The sequence below is a fragment of the Gopherus evgoodei genome, chromosome 3 (assembly GCF_007399415.2).
Source record: "Gopherus evgoodei ecotype Sinaloan lineage chromosome 3, rGopEvg1_v1.p, whole genome shotgun sequence".
Taxonomy (NCBI): domain Eukaryota; kingdom Metazoa; phylum Chordata; order Testudines; family Testudinidae; genus Gopherus; species Gopherus evgoodei.
The window spans coordinates 47,821,548-47,848,428 of NC_044324.1; the positions used below are offsets into that span (position 1 = coordinate 47,821,548).

At 43.1% G+C, this 26,881-nt stretch overlaps 2 protein-coding genes across 4 annotated transcripts in view; one reads left to right on the top strand and one right to left on the bottom strand.

Annotated features, from left to right (window-relative positions):
* The window catches only part of ACP1 (acid phosphatase 1), a 32,512-nt gene extending 23,242 nt beyond the window's left edge, over positions 1-9,270 (bottom strand). The window contains exons 1-4 of one of the 3 annotated variants that reach the window (XM_030555529.1): positions 9,179-9,270; positions 8,805-8,964; positions 593-666; positions 371-484 (exon numbers count right to left, since the gene is read on the bottom strand). In XM_030555529.1, coding sequence (XP_030411389.1) covers positions 371-484; positions 593-666; positions 8,805-8,844 — 228 coding nt within the window. In that variant the 5' untranslated portion in view covers positions 8,845-8,964; positions 9,179-9,270. Of the gene's footprint in view, positions 1-196; positions 311-370; positions 485-592; positions 667-8,086; positions 8,268-8,804; positions 8,975-9,178 lie in introns of those variants that run through there. The other 2 variants (XM_030555528.1, XM_030555527.1) reach the window with 2 other exon arrangements.
* Positions 9,199-26,881, top strand: part of SH3YL1 (SH3 and SYLF domain containing 1) — a 110,959-nt gene continuing 93,276 nt past the window's right edge. Inside the window, exon 1 of the mRNA XM_030555526.1 lies at positions 9,199-9,280. Within this exon, the coding sequence (XP_030411386.1) occupies position 9,280 (1 nt within the window). The 5' untranslated portion in view covers positions 9,199-9,279. The remainder of the gene's footprint in view (positions 9,281-26,881) is intronic.

Below are 26,881 nucleotides of genomic sequence, written 5' to 3' on the forward strand. Positions count from 1 at the left end.
CCTCCCATTGACTTCAACTAGAAGAGAGAAGCCAATGCTGAGTGCTTTCGAAAATCTCACTTAATAGTCAAACCTCTTAATATTCAATTTGACACATACCACACACTCACCAAGTAGCTGTTGCAATTGAAATGAGAAACTATGGCTGAACAAAATTATTAGTTCTTTCAAGAAATAACATGTACTCTTTTTATACCTGCCGTGCTTTATGTGCTGACTCAATGCCATGATTTCTTAGACAGCTTAAAGCCCTTGCATCTGGGGAGCACCCCACGTTCCAGTCAGAAACAGCACCACTGTCTGTCATCCACTGCAGCAACAACAACAAAAAAACACAAATACAGATTTAAAGGAAATAAGAGTACAGTACCTGTCTGGCAATATGATTCATGGTAATGCCATGCTTCCTCATACAAGTCTGTCCCCGAAAATCAGGAGGGTTTCCTATTTCATAAGTAGATGTTGCTGCACTGTCTATTCTCCACTACAGAAAAACAAATTCAAATGTTTATGTTTTCCTTCCCACAGCTTAGTAATACTGACTGGCTAGAAGCAAGTATATTTTTGGCAACAGTAAAAATAAACAACTGACCTTATTTTCAATGCTTTCATCAGTTACAAGTTTTCTAAAAACTGCTTCAGCTATGGGTGATCGGCAAATATTCCCTAAAGAAACAAGAGATTGAACTAAAGTTTATCTAAGGTAAAAGCAGCAAGATAGGACAGGATTTTAGTTCACATAGTACTTTGACAGTTTATTTCATCATATCCCCTAGTGAATCCACAGCAGTGGAGTCAAGCCAAGGCCTCTGGAGCAGTCTCTGTTTATGTCCATCTTACTGCACCAGGGGAGTTAAGGTATGCCCCATGGAGCTTGCCACACAAGGGGTCATGTATCCTCTGCATTATCTGATAACCCTCTTGTATGGTGTAATTACATTGCTTTTTTTGTCACCCTCTACAGAAAGACTTTCTGTAACTATAACTGAAAAAGCAGAATTTTGAGCTGTATCTAAATGGATGTTAATCCTGACATTTTCTGTCTTTGTCTTCCATAGTTTTACTTGTAACAGTCTGGAACTTCTAGGGTCTTCAGATGTCCCATCCCCACAAATTCCCTGTGCACTGGCAACAAGCAGGATACACTTCTGACTATGATTTACTGGATGATTTGCAAAAGTTTGCTTGAAGTATTATCTTAATGGCCAGCATTGTTGCTGAGAGAAAACTTTCCATTACAAGTTGTCTTTTTACCCCTTAAAACTGTACTAAACAAACACTGTCAAATGCTAAACGTATTTGGAAATATATCATATTCTTGCGCAAACAAAATAAATTTTAATACCAAAGCAAGAGTCTGCCACTGCTATTGTTTGGGCTTCTCTTTTTAATGATGCCCCCATAAATAAAACTTTCATCCCACAGTCTGCTTTTTCATATTCTACCTTTTCCCCACTTCAAATGTTTTGGAAAACTGAAAGCACAGTTATGTTATTGGATATGCCATTTATGTTCATGATAACTAAGAAGTCTGATATTCTTTCATTGTAGTAAAGCATTATACTTCCATTCTTTCAGAATCAAAGGGAAGGTAATAAAGCATTCTGTTGAAAATTCAGGAAAAGTCAAACCACTGATCTGGCAGAAGGCACTGGCTCAGCATCTGGAACTAGGGGTTGTTGAGCTACTTTTGATGGCAGTAGCCTCTTCTGGAGATGTACAGAGAGTGTTTCCTTAATTTGGACTAGTTCATTCAAGTTTGAGAAACTAAATGGGAGCTGAAAAAAGTAGGAAAGCTTGTTTCCTTCACAATCCATGAATAAAACTGAGGAGAGAGAGGATGAGCTCTACTAGCTCTAAAAACTCAAAGGGCATGGTGACCAAGCAAGCAATTAAAGTCACTAACAGTTAATACTTCTTGTTTTGTTTAATAAATCAATTATTTTTAAATGCAAATGATGTTTTTAATAAAGAAAAAAGGAAAAGTTTATGTACCCAGCACTCTAAGGTAGTTTTTATTTAAATATAGAATTTTAAAATGTTTAATTTAAATTCAAATTTCCAAATGCAGCTTGACAAATCATGAGCAAAAAATATAGTAATAAAAAAAACCATTCTATTTTCCAACATAATAAAAATATACAAATTAAGAATCCACATAAATGTATATTAAGCTGTGTAATTGCTTAAATATGTGTATATGGTGCATCCTCATGGTTAGCAAAAAAACCAGAAAATTTAGTGTAAAGGCTATATTTAAGTGCAAATCAACATGCTTTCATGATTAGACCAACCAATATGAATGAACTGGTCTTTAGGAAAACAAAGAGAACAGATGCAAAACAAGATTAAAATGGATAATGTAAGTAAAGGTTTCCTGCTTGCTGACTTAAATGGTGATTTAAAATTAACCTATCCTGTCAAAAACAGTGAATAACTGTTTGAAGGAGTAGCCTGTAAGTAAAAGGAATGTTACTGGACACATAGGGCTTGTCTACATCAGAAAGTTGCAGCGCTGGTGAGGGAGTTACAGCGCTGCAACTTTGAAGGTGTACACATCTGCAGGGCATCACCAGCGCTGCAACTCCCTGTTTGCAGCGCTGGCCGTACTCCCGTTTTGTCTCGGGTGTAGAGGATCCAGCGCTGGTGATCCAGCGCTGGTAATCCAATGTAAACACTTACCAGCGCTTTTCTTGACCTCCGTGGAAGGAGGAAGCCTCTGGTAATCAAGCTGATCTCCTTTCCCGGTTTGCTCTCTCGTTCCCGGAACCCCGAGCAAGCAGGTAAGGAGAACCGCTTGCTCGGCGGTTCGGGGAACGAGAGAGCAAACCGGGAAAGGAGACCAGCTTTGCCGCGGTTTGCTCTCGCGTTCCCGGAGCCACCCTGCAAACCGCAGGGAAGGAGACCTGCTTGCTCGGGGTTCCCGGTTTGCTCTCCCGTTCCCCGAACCCCCCCTTGAAGCCGCCCAACAGCGCTGCAGTGTGGCCACATCTAACACCACTTGCAGCGCTGGTTGCTGTAAGTGTGGCCACTCTGCAGCGCTGGCCCTATACAGCTGTACTAATACAGCTGTAACTACCAGCGCTGCAAAATTTTAGATGTAGACATGGCCATAGTAACCTACTGAGAGGACAATGGGATTTTGCGGGTGTGCCACTGTTTGAAGTAAATGTCTTGCCACATAATTAAACTGAAACAACATTAAATAAGCCTGAAATACATTTCACTTTCAGCCTATTGCACACTAAAATAAGTTGAAGGAAAGTTATATAACATGATTATAGACCTTCAGGTGAGTGGTGGATACTAAATTATAGCTTAAGCAATCCAGTAATACTTGCTACCCAGATGAATCTATTCTGAAGCTTCTCACTGATACAATAACTGTTAGCATTTAATATTCTGTTACAGCAGTGCTTGATATAAAACAATTACACTTCTTTGATGTTTTAGTTCACATTCAAATCAATAGAGTATATTTGTTTTTCCATTTATATTTCTGTTGAAGGGAAAACACTTTATTTGACCTCACAAAAATCACAGTTCCATTTTAGATTTTGAACAGTATCTGGTGGTGGTTTTTGACAGTGGTACAATAAGATGAGATCAGTTTTTTAAAAAAGTTTAAATTAATGCTTTATTAAATCACCTTTTGAAGGGTCATTGAACAAAAGAAAGTAATCCTACAGTAATTAACACATTTCTCTTCCCTCTAGAGCATCTGTGAAAATCATTTAATTCATTAAGAGAGATGGAAGGGGAACTCAGATACTATATATAATGCAACATTAACTTTCAATACTTTGTCACAGTCATGTCCAGAAATTCAGAATTAAGACTCTGAAGCAACTTAGTTCTGACCCCTTTTGTTCAAATTATCTTATTACAATAAATAAGGTCTTCACATTTTATGATCATAAGGAACCTATGGTAATCAAAATGCAACATAGTATGTGCATCTGCAGTTAGCAAAAAAACGTGGTTCTTTTGTAGTACATATAATTTATTATTTGCCAAACAGTATGTCAAAGTACACCACACTGGTAAATCTATTTGAAAAGCCACCATATAGAAAGTGATGACAATATACACAAAATAGACTTTTCCCTTCAATCTCTTAAGTAACAAACTAGGCATCACGGCAGGAAAAAAGTGCAAACTTCCCCATATTGTACCAGCAATATGCTTCAGCCCTGCAATGATTAACTGGGGCAAGAGATAATATGATGCCAATTGACACCTTTTTTGACAGATTTAGCGGACATCATGGATAGAAAACATATGAAGAATGGACTATTTTCTTAGAAGATGTGGTCCCTCCACTAAGAGAGAAGTAATGTTAGCATGGTTGAGTGATGAAACTTGCTTTTTCTATAGGCAGAATGCTTCATAGCAATGTGGAGGGAGGGAAGGAGGGGGCAGACACTTCTGGATATGTGATATTGCATGAAAACCCTATATAGAGGTTCTCAAATAATGGTCCATGAGCCCCATTCAGGTGGTCCGCAGATAATTCCCTCTAAGGTGCCGGATGGGCAGCTGCATACAAGAGAATGAAGGGCCACCCACCTAATTAGTGGAGCTGCATAGGCGTGGCTCCACTAAATAGGTACCTGGACCCTGGAGAAGACACACATGTAAAGTGAGGTGGTGGCCTTGGGAGGGAATAGGGGGAAGATGGGAGGGAACAGTGGGGTGAGAAGATGGAGTGAGGGGAATTTGGGACATGCAGGGCTGCCGTGGCCAGAGAAAGAGGCAACTTTCCCCAGCCACAGGGCTGCATCTGGCAGGGAGAGATGGTTCTCCTTCCCAGACCCAGTTCGGGGGCTGCTGCAGTGGGGGAAAGAGGGAGAGACCCACCCCTCCTTCCGAGCCCCAGCTCAGGGACTGCCTCTGGGGGTGGGGGCGGAAGAGGGAGGAGGGGCACATCCACCACATTAGAGAGGAAAGAATACCGATATTAAAATATGAGTTGTGTGCTTTTATTTGTAGAACAAAAAAAAGTTCATTATGGTTTTTTATATAGCACTTTTATCCAAAGTGCTTTACAATAGTTAGCTAATGGTACAAATAACATTTGGAAAGCTCATTAAGTGGTCCGCCGAGACCCTCAGCAATTTTCATGTGGTCTGTGAAAAAAAAAAGTTTGAGAAACACTGCTATATACTACTTCAATACAAGTAAAGGATGACAAATCTAACTGAAACTGTAGTGGGAATACAAGCATGCAAAACATATTACCTAGTTTTATAATAAATAAGATAAATTGGAATTTCACCAGAACACAAAAGCCATCCAATAACTCCTGCCAAAAGTGCGTGGATTATTTTTTAAAGGATTACAATCAGGATATTTCAGATGAAGAAACACAATGTCCCTCATCCACTGTCTACATTATAGAAATTTGCACTGGTAATGTACACATGCAGCATCATTATAAAGATTAAGTTTCATTGATGTAAACTCATCTGGAATTACCAGAGTAAACTGCAGCTGTGTAACCCCCACTTTAGATTGGTGCAGTGCATACACATTAAGGGTTTCCATTGGTGTAGTTACACTAATGCAAATTTTCTCTAATGTAAACAGGCACTAAGACAGGGCACTGCTCCAATATGTATCGGAGGAGAGTATATCATTTAAGGTTTCACCAGCTACACATTTGGCAATATACTGTAACCTTCTGTTCAAATACACATCTGGGCTGACTTCCTTGCTAGGTGAACTTCTGAGATCATAACTTAACGCTACAAAAGCTTTTTAAATAAAAATTAAAAAAAAATATTTTTCACGTATGAAGAAAGCAAGTGGATGTATGGTACTTTTCTCCAAAAGACATTTTTTTCTTCACTCACTTTTTAATAGCAAGGACATCTTCCTTCAATTGAATCTATTTGAAGTATAAAACAAAAGTGATTCTTACTGAAGCCTTTCAAGTGAAGTGACCAGTAGAATTTATATTTGTGAGCTACAGCCCATACGGCTGAGACTTTTCAATCAGTATGTCAAATGTAATGTTTGTAACTTCTGTAAAATTAATAGATAGGGGACTGAAAGTCAGGCTAGAACTCAAGAGCTCTAACTTGTTGCATGCCCTTGGACAAAGTCAACTATGAGAGAGGCATATTCTAACAATCTGCATTTAAGGTATAATTATCTGCCTGTTAGTAGCATTAGTTAAACTAATGGGTGAGCTCCAAAACCAAAAAGTGTAAAAAGAGTAATTTTTTTTTAAAAATGTCTTCCCTTAAATAAAAACTGCAACTTGTTCACCTCTTCTCAGTTCCAATTCCTTTTTATGTGTTTAGATTATTTATGTTGCTGGATGCTTCATTTATTGTTCTGTGGTAGGAAAAAATTCAGAAGCAATCTAATTATGCAACTATTAATTAGATTATATTTTGCTGCGTAATGAATATCTGCTTCTCTTGTTACAAACAGATGTTAAGTGAATATTTGACTATTAGTTTTTCAAAACAAATATAGAAGTAAACAACCTGACTTCACATGAATCCTTGTACTCTCTGGAATCAACTCCCAAGTGCATATGAGATAGCCTGTCATTTCTGAAGTTGTCTCTCCCTTCAAACAACTGAACACTTGAAATATTGAAAGTTTCAGATATTTGCAGTGTGTGTTAAAAATAACATTTGTATTTTTTTTGAATTGATTGGGCTCAGTTTTTATTCTTTTTAATAAAAAAATATTACATATACTTACAATTTTACTAATATATAAAGATTACCTTTTAGGGCACAGGGAAAATTTTAGATAACTGCTGAAACACAGCAAAACTCAACACTGGCAGAAGCAAAGCTCAATGCAGTCTTAAAATACTTTAAATGAACGAAACTTTGACAGGTCAGCAGTTATTAAAAAAAGAAAGCTGTTTCCCACTCATTCAGCCCTTGTTGTCATATGGCACCAACTCTTTTGGACAGCTAATATGAGGGGAAATTCCAGGGAAGTTGACATTTATTACAGTGATTTTACCCTATTGCTTGTACTTTCTAACTTTATTCTCTCCATTCCCAAGTTTCTCTAGTATTATGTAATACTGGACACAGAGTAAGCCATGTCCCTGCCCCAGAAAGCTTACAGTCTAGATGTGTTCCATTAATGGTTATCTATTTTATTTACTGCAGACAGAAGACTTACAAAGCACTAACTGTAATTTGCTGTGTAATGAATATCTATTTATTTACACATGCAAAGCAGATTGTGTGCATATCTTTTTTTCCATAACACAGTTCTAAGTTAACAAACGAAGACTTGTCTTCTCAAGGATTATCTTCCAGTGCATCAGGGAGATTTGAAGGGCCAGGTAGCCAGATTCAGAGAATCATAGAAACATAGGTCTGGAAGGGACCGTAGAAGTTATCTAGTCCAGCCCCCTGCACCAAGAAAGGACCAAGTAAACCTAGATCATTTTTGACAGGTCTAACCTGTTCTTAAAAAACCTCCCAATGATGGGGATTCCACAACCTCCCTTGGAAATCTATTCCAGACCTTCTCTACCATTATATTAGGCAGTTTTTCCTAATATCTAACCTACATCTCCCTTGCTACAGATTAAGCCCATTACTTCTTGCCCTTCCATCAATGGACATAGAGAAAAGTTAGATATAGTCCTTTTTTATAACAGCCCTTAACATATTTGAAGACATCTGTCAGATTCCCCCTCAGTCCTCTTTCTCAATACTAAAGATGCCCATTTCTTTTAACCTTTCATCATTGGTCAGATTTTCTAAACCTTCTTTAGTTTTCGTTGTTCTCCTCTGGACTGTCTCCAATTTGTTCACATCTTTCCTAAAATGTGGAGTCTAGAACTGGACACAGTACTCCAGCTGAGGCCTCATCAGTGCAGAGTGGAGGAGAACACTTACCTCCTGTGTCCTGTATGTGACATTCCTGTTAATACACCTCAAAAAATTATTAGCCCTTTTCACAACTGTGTTACGTTAACTCATTCAATTTGTAATCCACTAACTTGCAGATCCTTTCCTGCAGTACTACCAATAAGTCAGTTATTCCCCATTTTGCAACAGAAATTTAATTTTGCCTTCATAAGTGAAATACTACTCACTTCTCTTCACTGATATTAATCTTGTTGATTTCAGAAAAGTCTCCAATTTGTCTGCAACCCCTGCAAGCCTGGTGTCACATGCACATTTTGTAAGCATACTCTCTGCCCCATTAGTCAACTCATCGATCAAAACACTGAGTAGTATCATAACCAGTAACTTCTCTGTAAACTTTGGCAAGTAGGTACTAAACATGAACACACAGCCTGGCGTTACACTTACTGTGACACTGTATCAAGTCCTCTGGGCAGAGATAACAGCTTGTTGGGGGTGAGGAAATAGATTAGGAAGGGGAATTACGGTGGATAGGAGATACCAGAAGTGTTTATTACATTGCCATGAGCTCCTCCCTTATGCAGGGTGCACATCTACCCTTCCCCCTCCAAGAAAGCCCACCACTGATTTACTCACCGTCTATTCCTTCCTGGTGGGGAGGAGGGACTCTACTCCTAACTCCTTCCCAGCAAGGAACCTGCTAATATCCACCTCTCCGGCTGCTGTCCGAGGGAGACGGACTCCACTTCTACCCCGTCCCCAGCAGCTATCCTGCTAATTCCCAACCCACTCTCCTGCGGCTGGCCCGGAGGGAGGCGGAAACGGCCCTTTCTCCTTCCACCCACCATAGGTGCCTCAACCCCAGGCGCCCCTGACCCCTTCCCACCCCAGCCATGGGGACGCGTCCCCGCTCTGGCCCTGCCTGCGCGGCCGCCTCGCACTTACCCAGACACACGAAGAGCACAGACTTTACCTCCGCCGCCATCTTACTTCCCGGGCAGCACCAAGGAAGACGGGTCCTTCCTTCTTCCCTTTTCTCCGCACTGTCATGCAAACCTCACCGCGCTTTGCGGCGCCACTCGTTAGAGCCGTCCTTTGTTTATGCCTGATGGGAAGTGCGGGGGGGGGGGGGGATAAAAGGAATAAAAAATGTGCGCGCAGACTCAAGCAAATGCAGCGGGGCCTGATTAGCCAGTCCAACCAATATACCATCATGGCGTTGGCGGATATGTGTGTGTACAAATCAGGCACTTGGGTAGACACGCCCCTCCCAGCTGCACCTGTCCCAGGTGAGCAGCTCTCAGGGGTCCTTCATTCACCTTGCTGGTAGGCACTGAGTGATGAGAGGTCGAGTTAGGGCCTAGCAGCGACCTCTCTCCTGTCCAGCCGCACCCAGGAGCCTTCAGCGGGTGTTACAAGAAGTGAGTACTGACAGTGCTGTGCTTTCTGGGAAAGGCTAGTGGTCCTTTGGGATCCTTGGGTCCTGTCTTCCCAACCTCCACTGGTTAGATGGAGAATGAGGGCAAGTCTAGCCTAGGGCTGCCAGGCACCCGGTTTTTGACCGGCATGCTGCTGACTGGGCTGTTAAAAATCCTGGTGGTGGCGCAGCCGGAGCCTAGGGCCAAGGCAGGCTCCCTACCTGCCCTAGTTCTGTGCTGCTCCTGGAAGAGGCCACCAGGCCCCTGCGGCCCTAGGTGCTGTGGTGACTGGGGACTGGGAGGGTCTGCATGCTGCCTCTGCTACTAGTGCTGACTCTGCAGCTCCCATTGTCTGGGAACTGGAACCACTGGGAACTGTGAGGGGCAGCATTTGCGGGTGCGAAGACAGCATGCACCGTGCAGAACTGCCTGGCCACTCATGTACCTAGAGGCTGCAGGGATCTGGCAGCCGATTCCTCAGAAGGCTGCCAGGATCCTGCACTCCAACCTCCTGCCCCAGCCCAGAGTCCCCTGCTCCACCAAAAACCTCTCATCCTGGCCCCATCCCAGAGCCTATACCCCCTCCTATACCCCAACCCAGTGAAAGTGAGTGAGGTTGGGAAGAACGAGCGATGGGCGGGGGGGCAAGGGTGTTCAGTTTTGTGTGATTAGAAAGTTGGCAACCCTAGCCTACACCTCAAAATTGACTTAAGTTACTTTGACGTACGGCCACTGCAGTAATTAAAACAGCTTGGCATATCCACACTAGCTCCTTCTGTCAACAGTGTGAGTCCTCACCAGGAGCGCTTGCACTGATTTCACTGTGTTGCAGACACAGCAGTGCCAGAGGCAAGCAACAGTGGTTCGTTGCCCAGAGTGCTTAAGCGCCAATAAACACAACAGGGTGGAGAAGCAAACAACCAAATTTATTTGAGCTCAAATAAGGTGCAAGGGAGAAATAACAATCTCAGATCCTGCACATAGCACACAAGCGGGGCAGGAATATTTATACCCCTCTTCTTGTATTCCTTTCCTTATGCTGACTAGCTGATCTTTCACTCCCCTGTACTTTCCCATCCAGCTGCAGTATCCTTTCTTAGTCAATCTTTTGTTTTTCCCTTCCCCCCCCCCCCGTTGCTGAAACAAGTGTACAGTATCTTAAAACGGCCTTGAGCGTGCTCTAGCCTAGCTTCCATGTGTTACAGCAGATAACTGGCTGTTACAATCAAAAACTAACTGCTACTACTACATTTTTGCAGCTATTAGTACATTAGGTTACACTAGGTCACACAAGTTTAGTGAGGCTAACATTAAGGCCTTTAACATGGAGGTACTTTGGTTCACCTATCCCCTAACATGGGCCTTTAGCCAGGAGATTTCTACTTAGTGACACCAACAACTGTGAGTGTGAGGCAGGGTGATGCACTGGCAGCCATACCCCCGCTGCCTAGGGCTGGCAGCAAGAGAGGGTTACTACCTTTGAAAAGCAAAAAAAAAAAAAAAAAAAATTCTCCCGCTCCACAACGCAAGCCTTCTGCAACCCCAATCACAAGCCAACTCTGCAGTCCACCACCTTCAACAGTCACTTATAGTATCTAGAGAGAGAACACCTATAGATACGATTGTTAACATCATATTCTTATTTAAACTGTGGAAGTGGGAGCACTGCAGCATCTGTAGCTGAACAGAGAAAGTTTTAACATTAGATATCCCAGTGTATTGTGACAATAATGCAAATCTTTAGACTCACGTTTAAAAAAACAACAAAAAAAATCTCTATAGATTAAATAATTTTTCTGGCAACTGGCAAATCCATAAAAAAGCCCAGCCTGGCCAATCAAATATCAGCTAGGTGGTGATCTTGGCAGCCTGAGCCTGGGGCTGTCGGCCGGAGGCCCTCTATTCCGAGTATTAGCTCAGTAGGTCTCCGGGAACACCCGGTCAAAAGGGGATCCTGGCAGCTCCAGTCAGCACTGGCTCTCAGGAAGTAGCTGGCATGTCCCCCAGTAGCTCTTACACATAGGGGCAGACAGGGGCTCTGCATGCTGCTTCCGCAGCTCCCATTGGCTGGAAACTGCAGCCAATGGGAGCTGTGGGGGCGGTGCCTGTGGATGGGGTGCAGTTGCCTGGCCGCACCTCCACATAGGAGCTAGAGGGGGAACATGCTGCTCCTTCTGAGAGGTAAGTGCCACCTGGATACCTGACCCCCATCCTGTGCCCCAACCCCCTTCCCCAGCCTAATCCCCCTCCTGCCCTCCGAACCCCTCGATCACAATCCACTGCACCCTCCTGCACCGCAAACCCCTCATCCCCACCCCTGAGCCCACACCCCACCCCCATTCCCCAACCCTCTGCCCCATCTATGATCCCCCTCCCATCCTCCGAACCCCTCGGTCCCAGCCCAGACGCCCATCTTGCACCCCAAATCCCTCATCCTCGGCCACACATCGGAGCCTGCAACTCCGGCTGGAACCTTTCCCCACACTCTCACCCCCTGCCCCAGCCCATACCTCTTCCCACACCCAACCCCCTGCCTCGGCCTGGAGCCCCCTCTCATACTCCAAACCCTTTGGCTCCACCCCCCAGTCTGGAGCTCCTTCCTGCACCTCAAATCCTTCATCTCTGGCCCCACCCCAGAGCCCACACCCCCAGTCAGAGCCCTCACCCCAGCCCCCTAAGCCTGCCTGGTGAAAATGAGTGAGTGAGGGTGAAGAGAGTGAGCAACAAAGAGGGGGGTAGGGCCTCAGAGGAGGCGTGGGGCACAGTGCGGGGCAAGAGTGTTAGGGTTGCCAACTTGCTACTCTCACAAAACCAATCAGCTGCCAGTCTAATGTAAGCAATGTACAGCCCACTTCATCAGATGCATGTAGTGGAAAATACAGTAGGAAGATAAATATATATATACACAGAGAACAGGAAACAATGGGTGTTACCATACACACTATAAGGAGAGTGATCAGTTATTTCTCCCACACACACACCCCTATAATTCCTTACATCTCCTTGTCAATTGCTGGAAATGGGCCATTTTCATTACCACTACAAAAAGTTCTTTTTCATCTCCTGCTGATAATAGCTCACCTTAACTGATCACTCTCTCTGTGTATATATATATATGTATCTTCCTACTGTATTTTCCACTGCATGCATCCGATGAAGTGGGCTGTAGCGCACAAAAGCTTATGCTCAAATCAATTTGTTAGTCTCTAAGGTGCCACAAGTACTCCTGTTGTTTTTTTAGGGGATCATGGTGGTTTTCAAGCCTTCAGTTTTCGTTGGAATGCAGAACATAGCTACTACTGCACTTTAAAAATCTGCCCCAAAATACTGATCTGACATTTCGATCCTTCCAGATTTTGGCCACAAACTAGATAACTATGTTATTGAAATGAAGAATGAGTGTTGCTTCCAGGGCTGCCCAGAGGATTCAAGGGGGGCTGGGGCAAAGCAATTTTAGGGGCCCCTTCCATAAAAAAAAGTTGCAATACTATAGAATAATATATTTTCGTAGGGCCCCCTGTGCGGCCTGGGGCAAATCTTCCCCTCTTCTCCCCCCCCCCCCCCCCCCCCCCCCCGGCAGCCCTGCTTGCTTCTACTATTTAACCAAAACAATCTGGGCCTCAACACTTCCTGATAAAAGAAATCTGCAAAAACTCTAATTTGGCAACTGTAATTGTGCTGGTCCAGATAATTTTGATCTGCACCTCCTTGTCCAAATGTTGTTTTCTACATTTAGTCATGGTAGCTAAATGTTGATTTAAAAAAAAATCTGAAATGCATTTTTCTTTGTAAAAATAATCTATTTAAAGTGTGAAAACATGGCAACTTATATTAAGGACTACAGTTACTATAATCTAATAAGATCATTTCAACTACATTTTAAAAAAGTATGCTTGCTGCTAAAGTTTGAAAGAAAGGTTACTGAACTGGTGGAAATCAGTGGCTAAGCACCTAGAGCTAGGTTTTGGTGAACAGCTAAGCCAGCTTTTGACAGCAGTAGTCTCTTCTGCAGGTGCAGAGAGAATATTTTCTTCTTTTCAGTTTATTCAGCTAGTTCATTTCAATGATTAATTCATTAAAAGTTGAAAAATGGCTTGGGAGTTGAAAGAGAAGAAAAGCTTGTTTTCCTCTTCCAATCTCTGAATAAAAATGAGATCTGAGAGGATGACATCTGCTAGATTTCAAATCTTAAAGGACATGCTGACCAGAAACAACCTTCATTGCACTATGGGCATTTATTGGGGCCTGTGACTTGTTTACATGTTAAACTCCTTGGTCCGGGCAGGAGGTTAGACTAGATGATCATGATGGTCCTTACTGACCTTAAAGTCTATGAGAAACAACCCATTCAATTAATTAACTACAGCTAGTATTTTATTTGTTTAATGCATTAATTAGTTTTGATAAATTTAGGATTTTTTCCTTTATTTGTCATGCATATTTAAGGTAGTTTTTAATTAACAAAGAAAAAAAAACATTTCACAATGCTGGGTTTTGTGCATTTTTAATTGAATTTCAGATGCACCTTGACACAGGTGATGGGTAAAAATGAAATCATCAAGTAAATAAAAAAACATATAATTCACCATTTTCTAACATAATAAATGTTAAGTTATATAATTACTTGAGGGTGTATAGCTATAGTGTATCCTCCTTGGTAGGTATAATTTGGAACTTATTTTTGCAAACAATGAAAATCAACTTTCTTTAGAAAAATAAATAGAAAGTATAAATGCAAAAGTATAAAATTGATTCTTTAAATTAAGGTTTCCTGCCTGCTGATTTAAATTATGATTTAAAATCAGTGATATAAATCAATACATCCTGAATTTGGCACACATTCTTCCATTCCATCAGAATAATCCAGATGTTTTCTAAGTAGCAGCTGAATTTGTGATGGTGGGATCAAAAGTTAACTAGGTTTAAATGCATCTGATGAAGTGGCTATTCACCCACGAAAGCTTATGCTCCAATACTTCTGTTAGTCTATAAGGTGCCACAGGACTCTCTGTAGGTTTAGATGCCATCTCTAGGTTTTTTAGATGCTTTTATGCTAGTATGTGGTGTCTGGAATCCTTTGGTTCAATAGAAACAGCTAAACTTGTTCTCCATTTAAGCAGTGGAATTTCAGGGATGAAGGCCTAGATCAATGATGGGTAATCTGTGGCCCGTCAGGGTAATCTGCCTATGGGCTCCCAGACAGTTTTTTTTACATTTGCGTGGCTACCCGCAGCTCCCAGTTGCCACGGTTCGCCATTCCTAGCCAACGGAAGCTGCGAGAAGTAGCGCGGGCTGCAGACACATGCTGGCTGCTGCTTCCCACAGCTCCCATTGGCTGGGAATGGTGAACCATGGCCCTACATATGTAAACAAACTGTCTGGCAGCCTGCCAGTTGATTACCCTGATGGGCTGTAGGTTGCCCGCCACTGGCCTAGGTCCTGCAGTTTTTAGTTTTTACCAAGATCCCGCAATTGTCAAATCGTGATGATTAATATTAGGTGTATAAAGAGGTCACTGGGGCACCTATGGGCCTGTTCCTGTGCCTCTGTGTAATTGGGGGCCCATGATTTATCTATTTTTGCTAATAGATGATGACTATGAAGATGGATGAAAGTTTATTTTCAGTACACACACTTTTGCACACCCCGTCATCACAGTATGCATATGTGTAACACATATAGATCCAAGTTGTTAGTGGGCAGGATCAAACCTGGGATTTCTGAAGCTATATACATGAGCCTCTATTGCAGGGGTGGGCAAACTTTTTAGCTCGAGGCACATTGGGGTTGCAAAACTGTATGGAGGGCTGGGTAGGGAAAGCTGTGTCTCCCCAAACAGCCTGGCCCCTGCCCCCTATCCAACCCCTCCCACTTCCCGCTCCCTGACTGCCCCCCTCAGAACTCCCGACCCATCCAACCTCCCCTGCTCCTTGTCCCCTTACCGCCCCCTCGCTGACCCCCTGCCCCTAACTGCTCCCCCTGGGATCTCACCCCCTGTCCAACCCCCCTGCTCCCTGTCCCCTGACTGCCCTGACCCCTCCCACTTCCTGCCCTCTGACTGCCCCCCTCAGAGCCCCCTGACCCATCCAACCCCCCCTCCGGTCCTTGTCCCCTGACCACCCCCTCCTGGGACCCCCCCCATCCAATACCCCGGGGACCCCACTCCCATCCAACCCCCCTGCTCCCTGACTGCCCTGACCCCTATCCACACCCTTGCCCTCTGACAGGCCCCGTGGGACTCCCACGCTTATCCAACCTCACCCCGTTCCCCATCCCTTGACTGCCCCTGCCCCGAACCTCTGCCCCATCCAACCACTCCCTATCCCCTGACTACTCCCTGGGACCCCCTGCCCCTTATCCAACCCCCTGCTCCCTGCCCCCTTACCATGCCACTCAGAGGAGCATGTCTGGCAGCCACGCTGCCTGTCTGGAGCCAGACACGCTGCTGCGCTGGCCTGCAGGAGCACGCAGCCCCACCACCCAGCATGCTGCCCACGTGGCAGCTTGGCTGCAGGGGCGGAGGGACAGCAGAGGAGAGGCCGGTGGCTAGCCTCCCCGGCTGGGAGCTCAAGGGCTGGGCAGGACAGTCCTGCGGGCCGTAGTTTGCCCACCTCTTCTCTACTGCATGAGCTAAAAGCCTCATGGTTTTTAGCTAAGGCTGTAGCAGACTCGTTAATCTCTAAGTGGTCTCGGTGCCACTAGAGGGGACAGAACACCACACCCAGGACGTGTGTGGGTTACATATGCACAATATTTTCTGTGTAGTAAAAGCTATATTGCTTTTGTGCAACAGATACCACTGTTTGAGACTACTATGTTTATTCAGTGAAGTGCTTCTGAGTTGCTCTTAATTGCAACATTTCTTTAAACTATGCTCTGTGGAGCCTCTCCTGGTGCCCTGCAGACTAAAACACTTTGAGAACCTGGTAGTGGGAAAATGTGGGAGATGTGTGAGAGAATCTCTCTTGACAAAGTTGTTTGCAAAATATCCTAATTGGGTAGCCACAGAATATGAGTGATGGGTCACCATTATTTCAAGCATTTATTATGTGATTCTCTTCTCTGTGATGATAGGCTGGGGTAAGATAAGATCCATGTCTAAAGAGTAAAACTAAAATTCATACCTATGTGATACTCTGTGGCAAAATTCTCCGTTCTGCACCCTGTGTAGTGGTTTGTACTAGTGGCAAGTAGGGCTACACTGGAGAGAGAAAGCAGAATCCAATTTGATCTGAGAAATAAGAACATAAGAACGGCCGTAGCAGGTCAGACCAAAGGTCCATCTAGCCCAGTATCCTGTCTTCCGACAGTGGCCAATGCCAGGTGCCCCAGAGGGAGTGAACCTAACAGGCAATGATCAAGTGATCTCTCTCCTGCCATCCTTCTCCATCCTCTGACAAACAGAGGCTAGGCACACCATTCCTTACCCATCCTGGCTAATAGTCATTTATGGACTTAACCACCATGAATTTATCCAGTTCCTTTTAAACGCTGTTATAGTCTTAACCTTCACAAGCTCCTCAGGTAAAGAGTTCCACAAGTTGACTATGCGCTGCGTGAAGAACCTTTTAAACCTTTTCCCTATTAATTTCATTTGGTGACCTCTAGTTCTTGTATTATGCAAATAAGTAAATAACTTTTCCTTATCCACTTTCTCCACATCACTCATGATTTCATGTACCTCTATAATATCCCTCCTTAGGCCTTGTCTACACCACAAAGTTGCAGCGCTGGTGAGGGAGTTATAGCGCTGCAACTTAGGAGGTGTACACATCTGCAGGGCATCACCAGCGCTGCAACTCCCTGTTTGCAGCGCTGGCCATACACCCGTTGAAACTCGGGTGTAGAGGATCCAGCGCTGGTGATCCAGCGCTGGTCATCAGGTGTAAACACTCACCAGCGTTTTTCTTGACCTCCGTGGAATAAACAGGTATCCCAGCATACCAGAGGAAGCCTCTCTGGTAATCAAGCAGGTCTTCTTCCCCGCGGTTTGCAGGGGGATTCGGGGAATGCAAGAGCAAACCGCGGGGAAGCAGGTCTCCTTCCCCGCGGTTTGCTCTCGCGTTCCCCTAACCCCCGTGCAAGCAGATCTCCTTCCCTGCGGTTTGCAGGGGGGTTCGGGGAACGCGACAGCACACCGCGGGGAAGGAGACCTGCTTGCACGGGGGTTCGGGGAACACCGGAGCAAACCGCTGGGAAGGAGACCTGCTTGCACGGGGGTTTGGGGAACGCGAGAACAAACCGCGGGGAAGGAGACCTGCTTGGGGGGGGGCGGTGTTCGGGGAACACTGGAGCAAACCGCGGGGAAGGAGACCTGCTTCCCCGCGGTTTGCTCTCGCGTTCCCCAACCCCCCTTGAAGCCGCCCAACAGCGCTGCAGTGTGGCCACATCTAACACCACTTGCAGCGCTGGTTGCTGTAAGTGTGACCACTCTGCAGCGCTGGCCCTATACAGCTGTACTAATACAGCTGTAACAACCAGCGCTGCAAAATTGTAGATGTAGACATACCCTCAGTCTCCTTTTTCCAAGCTGAAGAGTCCTAGCCTCTTTAATCTCTCCTCATGTGGGACCCTCTCCAAACCCTTAATCATTTTAGTTGCCCTTTTCTGAACCTTTTCTAGTGCCAGTTGTGTAAGCCATTTGTTACAGCTACTTTTGCAAAACAATCTCATTCATGTGAAAACCTATTATCTTTCATTTTTGTTTATCCATTGTGTGTGAAGGGTTAGGGAAAGGGGAAATAATAAAAATCCTGTCTCTTGAATTTAATAAAGTCTGAACAAATACAATTTAGATTACTCTTATCCTTTGTTTAAAATGCTCCTTATTCCTCCCCCTTCTAGTTGAAGTATCTTGAAAGTAATTAATTTAAGAAATGCATGCAGTAACTTGTGAACATTGACCCTGACACACAGGCATAGTGGATGACTGATGTCGGAAAGTGGATGTAAGGGGAAGATAGTGATGCCTTTGTTAGTGCAATTTATTAAATCTTTATTATATTTGTTGTTGCCAGGGTAATGTTGTCTGCTGGTAACGGCTGGAGTCTGTGTATTTTATGAGATTATTATTAATCATGTTTTTTTTGGTAATGCCTAAGGGGCAACCCAGAATGGGGCGTATTGTGCTAGGCACCATATAAACACAATAGTAGTAGACAGTCCCTGTCCCAAAGAGATTACAATCTAAATAGACGAGACAGACACGGGGAAAGGTATATAAGACACAAGTAAACTGAACAATGTGATGTTGGCAAATGTTATGTTTCCTAATTTTTTAAGGTGGATTTATTTAGGAGGGGATCAGCTAAATAGAAAGAAAAAGGAAGGGAAGGAGGTGAAGGGAACAGAACAGGAGAGAAGAGAGAAGGGGCAGGTGTAGAGTGAGGCTGAGGCCCCGAGCCGCAGTGTGTCCCACAGGGAGAGGAGGTGTTCTGGGGTCTGGGAAATACTCTGAGAGTTCAACTTCTTTCTAAGAGGTTTTTAAGGTCAGGCTTGACAAAGCCCTGGCTGGGATGATTTAGTTGGGAATTGGTCCTGCTTTGAGCAGGGGGTTGGACTAGATGACCTCCTGAGATCCCTTCCAATTCTATGATAAAATCATTGGATTTTATTGCACTGAAATGTACTCTGTCCTTGATGCTGTCCTAGTAGTGCTTTCTGGGGTGGCCTTGATTCTGGTGGCCTTATGCCAATTCTCCACAGAAAATTTTTCTGGGTAGTCAGTGTTCAGGCATCCTAATGATGTGTCATCCAACCCAGCGTAGTTGGGCCTTTATCAGCATGACCTCGATGCTTGTGGCATTTGACTTTTGGAGAACCTCCAGGTTGGTAATTTTGTCTTGCCAGTGGATCCGCATAATGGCATGCAGAGACTGCATATGGAATGCCTCTAGCTGTTTTATATGCCATTTTTTAGTGTCCAGGTCTCATAGCCATAGAGAAGAGATGTGAGCACAAAAGCATTGTAAATTTTTATTTTTGTTGAGGGGGTTGTGTTGTGGGATTTCAGGACTTTGTTACATAGCTTTCCTAGTGACTAAAAAGCTTTCTGTATCCTATTTGTGATCTCTTTGTCAAGAGATCCATCATTGGAAATGTTACTGCTGAGATAGGTAAAATTGTCAACTTGCTTTAGTTGGGTTCCACTAATGGATATGCTACGTGATGTGGCATGGAGTGGTGAAGATGATTGATGCAACACCACAGTTTTCTCCAGGCTGATTATGAGGCCAAACAATTTGGATGCTTCGGCAAAGCCATCTACAATGTACTAGAGATCTCCCTCTGTGTGCTAGGAGGGCACAATCATCCACAATGAGTGCTTCTCTTATTAGTAGTTCTGTTACTTTTCTTTTTGCTTTAAGCCTTTGTGGTGTTTAGATGTGCTTGTAATTATTAGAACTGGGAGCACTGGCTGTTGGGAGTCTGAAAGGACAGGAAACAGGAAGGAGGGGGAGGAGTTGAGGAGGCTGAGTGAGAGTTACAGAATGTGCAGCAGCAGCTTGGTAAAGAGGTTTCCACTATAAAAATAAAGACCTGTTGAAGCTTGTTAGTACCTTGCCTGCTTACAGTTCAGTTGGTGTGCTATTTGAAAAACCATATTCTAGTACACGGCTGCCTGCCAGCAATAGTTACTTTTGATGATTGCTGTGTAACTGCAGAGTTCTACATTGTCCACAAAGGCACTCTTATCCTTGGTAGAGATTTACTGGCTGCTTTAAATCTCAGGGTAGTTAATGGACGAATTGATCTTCCTCAGCAAAGCACTCTTGCAGTACACACACCAGTTTCAGCTGGGACCCAACACCAGGTTGAGGAGAAACTCGGCTGTGCTTATGGGTTTCTGCATAAAGTTAAAATGTAGAATAATGTGATGCCTGTATGACAGAAATTACGGCACTTACCATTTTCAGTCAGGGAAGCTGTTTTAGAGGAACTTAGAAAACTTGTTCAAAAGGACATTATTGAAGAGATTATTTCCTCGGAATGGGTTTCACCTGTAGTAGTGACACAGAAGAAGGATGGAGGCATTTGCCTTTGTGTGGACTTAAGGGAGACAAATAAAACTATTGTGATTGACCGCCATCCTCTTCCTCACATAGAAAAAGTATTTGCAGAACTCTGTGGAGCAAAGGTGTTTTCTACTTTTGATTTGCAGAGTGCATACCACCAAGTTATATTGCATGAAGACAGCAGAGACCTCACAGCATTTATTACACTTGAGGGGCTATTTCATTTTAAACGTATTCCATGTGGTCTCGCATCAGCTCCAAGTGCCTTCCAAAATATGTCATTGATTCTGAAGAATCAACATGGAGTTCAGTGCTGTTTGGACGATATTATCGTGTTTGGAAATACTTCTGAGGAGCATGACAATAACTTGCAGTCTGTACTAAACTGCATCAGCAAAGCAGGCCTCAAGCTCAATAGGTCCAAATGCAAATTTAGACAAACTGAACTCTCCTTGCACTATGGGAATTTCTAACAAAGAGATGGCCCAGTAACCCTAAAAACCTTGACTCAGTTTTCCTACCTTATTTTAGAGTTCGGGTTGAACTTTCTTTGCTTGATGGCTGTGTGCTATGAGGTACTCACCAGCTACTTGTTCCAGAAGAATTACAGTCAAAACTCATACACCTGGCACACAATACTCATCAAGGAATTGTCAGAACCAAACGCCGACTATGGGATCTGTATTAGTGGCTAGGGATGGACTCTCAAACTGAGGCACTCATAAAACCCTGTGTCACTTGCCAAATGCATGATACGACAGCAGTGACAGCTTCCCCTCAATTACAGCCTGTTCCTCTTCCTGAATCTCCACGGGAAAAAGTGGCGATGACATTGCAGGACCCTTTGATACTGCTCCAATTGACAGTCATTATGCCATCATGTTAATAGACTATTTCAGTAAATGGCCTGAGGTAGCGTTTACATCGCAAATCTCTTCTGATACGGTAATTAAGTTCCTCTACATTTTTTAGCAGGGAAGGTAACCCCAAAGAACTAGTTTCCGATAATGGTAATCAATTCACTTCCCTGGAGTTTGAAACCTTTCTTGCAGAGAGGAACATTTTACACAGAAGGTCATCCCTATATTACCCTGAAGCCAATGGGGAAATTGCACGATTTAACAGAAGTTTGAAAGAGAGTTTGCAAACAGCTAAACTGGAAGGATGATTATGGATACCCTTCACTACTGATTTCTTGCAAGCATACTGGGCTACACGACATGCCACAATGCAAAGATCACCCGAAGAATTACTGCATGGGAAACAGATGAATATTAAACTGAACATTGCTGGATTGTTAAAGGCACAACCTGATGCCCCAAACGAGGATGATGTGAGAAAAACAGTTGAACAGAACCAAGCAAAGCGCAAAGCTTTCACAGACAAGCGGCGGGGTGCTAAGGAACCAAAGTTTGAGTGTGGTTTCTTCGTTAGAATACGAAAACCTGGAATTTTACGCAAAGGGGATCATAAATTCACAGTTCCTCTTAAAATCATAGAGAAGAAGGGACCTTACACCTATCGACTTTCTGATGGGTGGGTATGGAATGCTTCTTATCTTGCAACTGTCTATGCCCCAAAAGGAGATTATGCTAATACCCAGTCTGCATTGGATGACTTCACTGTAGAACCAACACAAAAAGACATTGCATTGGAACTGGGGCTTGAGAGAGACAGCCTGTCAGACCCAGACGGCCACCTATCTGGACATACTATGTTATGTAGTATCTACAGTGTTTCCAGTGTAATATTTCTGCCAATAGTATAATGTCTTGTTTCCTATTTGTTCCAGTGGTTAAAACAACAATGTTTATTCTAACTGGGAGAGTTTCTTAAGAGAGGAGGGAATGTGGTGTTTAGATGTTGCTTGTAATGCTTAGAACTGGGAGCACTGGCTGTTGGGAGTCTGAAAGGACAGGAAGGAGAGGGGAGGAGTTGAGGAGTCTGAGTGAGAGTTGCAGAGAGTGCAGCAGCAGCAGCTAGGTAAAGGAGTTTCCACTGTAAAAATGAAGTCCTGCTGAAGCTTGTTAGTCCCTTGCCTACTTGATATAACAGCCTTATAATATTGAAGTCTGAGCCAGCATGTCTGTATCTGATGTATATGCCTCTTTTGAGCCTATTTATAGCATGGTTGAGAATTTGGGTGAAGAAGAAGAGGCTGAGCAATACAGGGGCAAGGACACAGGCTTGTTTGACTCCATTTGAAATGGGAAAGGAGTCCATGAGATCGCCATTAAAAAGTATCTGATCTTGCATCCCCTCATGGAATAAACTGAATGAGCATCAGTTTTGGTGGGCAGCCAAGTTAGCTGAGGATCTTCCATAAGCCTTCTCTATTGACTGTATCAAATGCTTTTGTCAGATCAGTGAAGATGCTGAACAGATCCATGTTTTGTTCGATACATTTTTCTTGTATTTGCCTGATACTGAAAATCATGCCTATGGTGCTACGATAAGTGTCTGAGGCCATGTCTACATCTAAAATTTTGCAGCGCTGGTTGTTACAGCTGTATTAGTACAGCTGTATAGGGCCAGCGCTGCAGAGTGGCCACACTTACAGCAACCAGCGCTGCAAGTGGTGTTAGATGTGGCCACACTGCAGCGCTGTTGGGCGGCTTCAAGGGGAGTTCGGGGAACGCGAGAGCAAACCGGGAAAGGAGACCAGCTTCGCTGCGGTTTGCTCTCGCGTTCCCCGAACCACCCTGCAAACCGCAGGGAAGGAGACCTGCTTGCTCGGGGGTTCGGGGAACGAGAGAGCAAACCGGGAAAGGAGACCAGCTTCGCTGCGGTTTGCTCTCGCGTTCCCCGAACCACCCTGCAAACCGCAGGGAAGGAGACCTGCTTGCTCGGGGAACGAGAGAGCAAACCGGGAAAGGTGACCAGCTTCGCCGCGGTTTGCTCTCGCGTTCCCGGAACCACCCAGCAAACCTCAGGGAAGGAGACCTGCTTGCTCGGGGTTCGGGGAACGCGAGAGCAAGCCGGGGAAGGAGACCAGCTTGATTACCAGAGGCCTCCTCAGGTATGCTGCGATACCTGCTTATTCCACGGAGGTCAAGAAAAGCGCTGGTAAGTGTCTATACTTGATTACCAGCACTGGATCACCAGCGCTGGATCCTCTACACCCGAGACAAAACGGGAGTACGGCCAGCGCTGCAAACAGGGAGTTGCAGCGCTGGTGGTGCCCTGCAGATGTGTACACCTCCTAAGTTGCAGCGCTGTAACTCCCTCACCAGCGCTGCAACTTTCTGATGTAGACAAGCCCTGAATCCGCCCTGAGCCTCAGGTACAGTGGCTTCTGAGACAGATGAAATCAGTCAGTTCAGGGAGGATATGAGCAAAGATTTTTTTTTTTCCAGCAACAGATAGGAGAGTGATCCCGCGGTAATTATCACAGACTGTTTTGCTGCGTAATGTTGTGCTCATTTTTATAAAAGGTAAATGGGATGACCAGGGTAATTATAGGCCTGTTAGCCTGTCATCTATCCTGGGCAAGATAATAGACTGGCTGATGTGGAACTCAATAAACAAAGCATTAAAGGAGAGTTATTAGTGCAAATCAGCAAGGGTTTATGGAATAGATCCTGTCAAACTAACTTGATATCTTTATTTATTTATTTATTTGATGAGATTACAAGATTGGGTGATAAAGGCAATAGTGTTGGCATAGTATACTTATACTTTTATAAGGCATTTGACTTGGTACTGATCCACATTTTGATTTAGAAAACTAAAACAATATAAATTATCATGGCACACATTAAATGGATTAAAAATTGGCTAACTGATAGATCTCAAAATGTAACTATAAACAGGGACTCATCATCAAGCAGGTGTGTTTCCAGTGGGATTCCTGAAAGGATTTGTTCTTGGCCCTACTCGTTTTAACATTTTTATCAATGACCTGGAAGAAAATGTAAAAATATCCCTGGTAAAATTTGCAGATGACACAAAGAATAGGGGAGTGATAAATAATGAAGAGGACAGGTCACTGATTGAGAGCGATCTGAATCACTTGGTAAACTGGGCACAAGGAAACTACACCACTACCTCGATATAACATCACCCGATACAACACAAATTTGGATATAACGTGGTAAAGCAGTGCTCCGATGGGGCTGTGCACTCCGGTGAATCAAAGCAAGTTCAATATAACACGGTTTCACCTATAATGTGGTAAGATTTTTTTGGCTCTCAAGGACAGCATTATATCGAGGTAGAAGTGTATATGTTTTAATATGGCTAAAATAATATATCTAGAAACAAAGAATGTAGACCATACTTACAGGATGGGGGACTCTGCAGTTACTCTGAAAAAAGATTTGGGGGTTGTAGTGGATAATCAAGTGAACATGAGCTCCCAGCCTGATGCTGTGGCCAAGAGGCTAAATGTGATCTTGGAATGCATAAACAGGGAATCTCAAGTAGAAGTATTTGGCACTGGTGCAACTGTTGCTGGTGTGCTGTGTCCAGTTCCGTTGCCTGCAATTCAAGAAGGATGTTAATAAGTGGGTTCAGACAATATGCCTGTGATAGACTGAAAGAGCTTAGTCTATTTAGCTTAACAAAGAGAAGGCTAAGGAATGACTTGATTACAGTCTATAACTATCTACACGGAGAACAAATATTTAATAATGGGTTTTTCCATCTAGCAGAGAGAGTGTTATAATTCCAGTGGCTAGAAGTTGAAGCTAGATGCATTCATACTGGAAATAGAGCATACATTTTAATGATGAGTAATGAATCGTGGGAATAGTTTACCAAGGGTCGTAGTGGATTCTTCATCACTGATAATTTTAAATCAAGATTGACTGACTGACTGTTTTTCTGAAAGATATGACTTAGGAGTTATTTTGAGAAAGTTCTGTGGCATGTATTGTAATGGAGGTCAGATTGATAATCAAAAAGGTCTCTTCTGTCCCTGGAATCTATGAATTTCTGTAGTATAGACAGTCTTTGTTGTAAATTTTAGCAGCAAACGTGCACTGCTTGAAAGTTTATTTTTTTAATTTAGTTTTTAATCATTTCAATAGATTATAGTAAGCTTAGATCTTAATATAAGTTGTCATAAGTTTAAAATTTTAAATAGTTTTTAACAGCCTTAATTTATATTAAAAAATCAAATTCCAACAAACTTATTTTATTTTATTTTAAAAATAAATTTTCTAGCCTGATTTCAATTGTGGTTCTGTTCAGAAAAATTCACTTTTAAAAATGTCATGGTCATGCTTGTTGTATGTGTTTGTAATGATTTTCATATGAAACATGCTGCATTTGCAAGTAAATACGCTGTTTGTAACTGCCGGAGCTGCAGAGTCAACATGAGATCTTAGAGGGAAGTTGGGGTTTTTCCTTCTTTAACATCATCACCAGTAACATGGTTCTGCAGGCCAGATGAGGCCTTTAGTTACACATGCTCAGCTCCATTGCTTTCAGTGGGGCTGCACAGATGCTTCTGCGTTCTTCTTAGCACAAACTATCTGACTCACTAGTTCCTCAGGAACTTGATGACCGTTTTCCTCATGTATTCCAGTTAATTAAAAGTGAGGAAGCATCACATAGCTGATTAACTTATACCTGAAACTTCTCTATGTGCTGTAAACATATATTATTTTTCTTTTTCTAAAAAAACAAAAACAAAAGTGCCCCGTACAGCTGCAGCTGTATCATTTTACTCTCTTCTGTTATCAGCTGTCATTTAGAGAAATTATCTTTCTAGGAGGATAAGAGGAAATTCAGTCTGTTTATTTAGAGGTCTGTTTCAAGCTGTTTTGAATGCAGAAGCCACTAGGAGCTGAGATCACCAAATTGTTTTCGTAATACTTTTTCCCTCTGGACTATAATTGTCAAAAATCAATCAGATTTGCCTGAAAGTTTTCTCAAGGCTAATAGTATGTGGGACAGAACATTAATATGAAAACAAGTAACTAAATGATGTATTATCCGACTGAGCTAATTTCAGTGAGCAAAGTAATATAAAATAAAAATCTGTATGAAAAGGATGCTAGATTATAAAAGGGTTTAAACTTCAAGAAATACAAGTTTTGTGTCTAAAGTAATGTATACTTTTTAAAGAGAAACTATATAATTAGTGGCAAAAACTTTAGAATGCTGTAGTTGCTTACATGAAACATTGCATGCCAATACTCAGCCCCATTTTAGGAAGGCTATGGAAGGAAAAACTAGGGAAAATACAAGAGGCCAATAAAACAATGTAAAATTGGAAGATACAAGACTGAGGAAACTGAATTTGTATCCTGCAGTCTGGAAAACAAGTCGTCTGAGGGAAGGGATAGTATAAGAAATTATAAAATAACTAGGAGGTAATAGTGTAAAAGAAAAGAATATTCACAGATGGAGAAGTTGGTAAGGGCAAGAAGCAATATACCCTGATTTAAAAAAAAAACACTGAAAAAGTTCTTAATAATATGATCAAATAGGCAATGAAATAGACTACCAAGGAAAAGGTACTCTGCTTAATGGATTAATAGGAAGGAAATTAGGAATAGTGCTAAAAAAGGTAGATGGTAACTTGAGGCACTCAGTGTAAACTTTTCTGGCTCTACTGGCTATGGTTCTTTGAAGTGTGTGG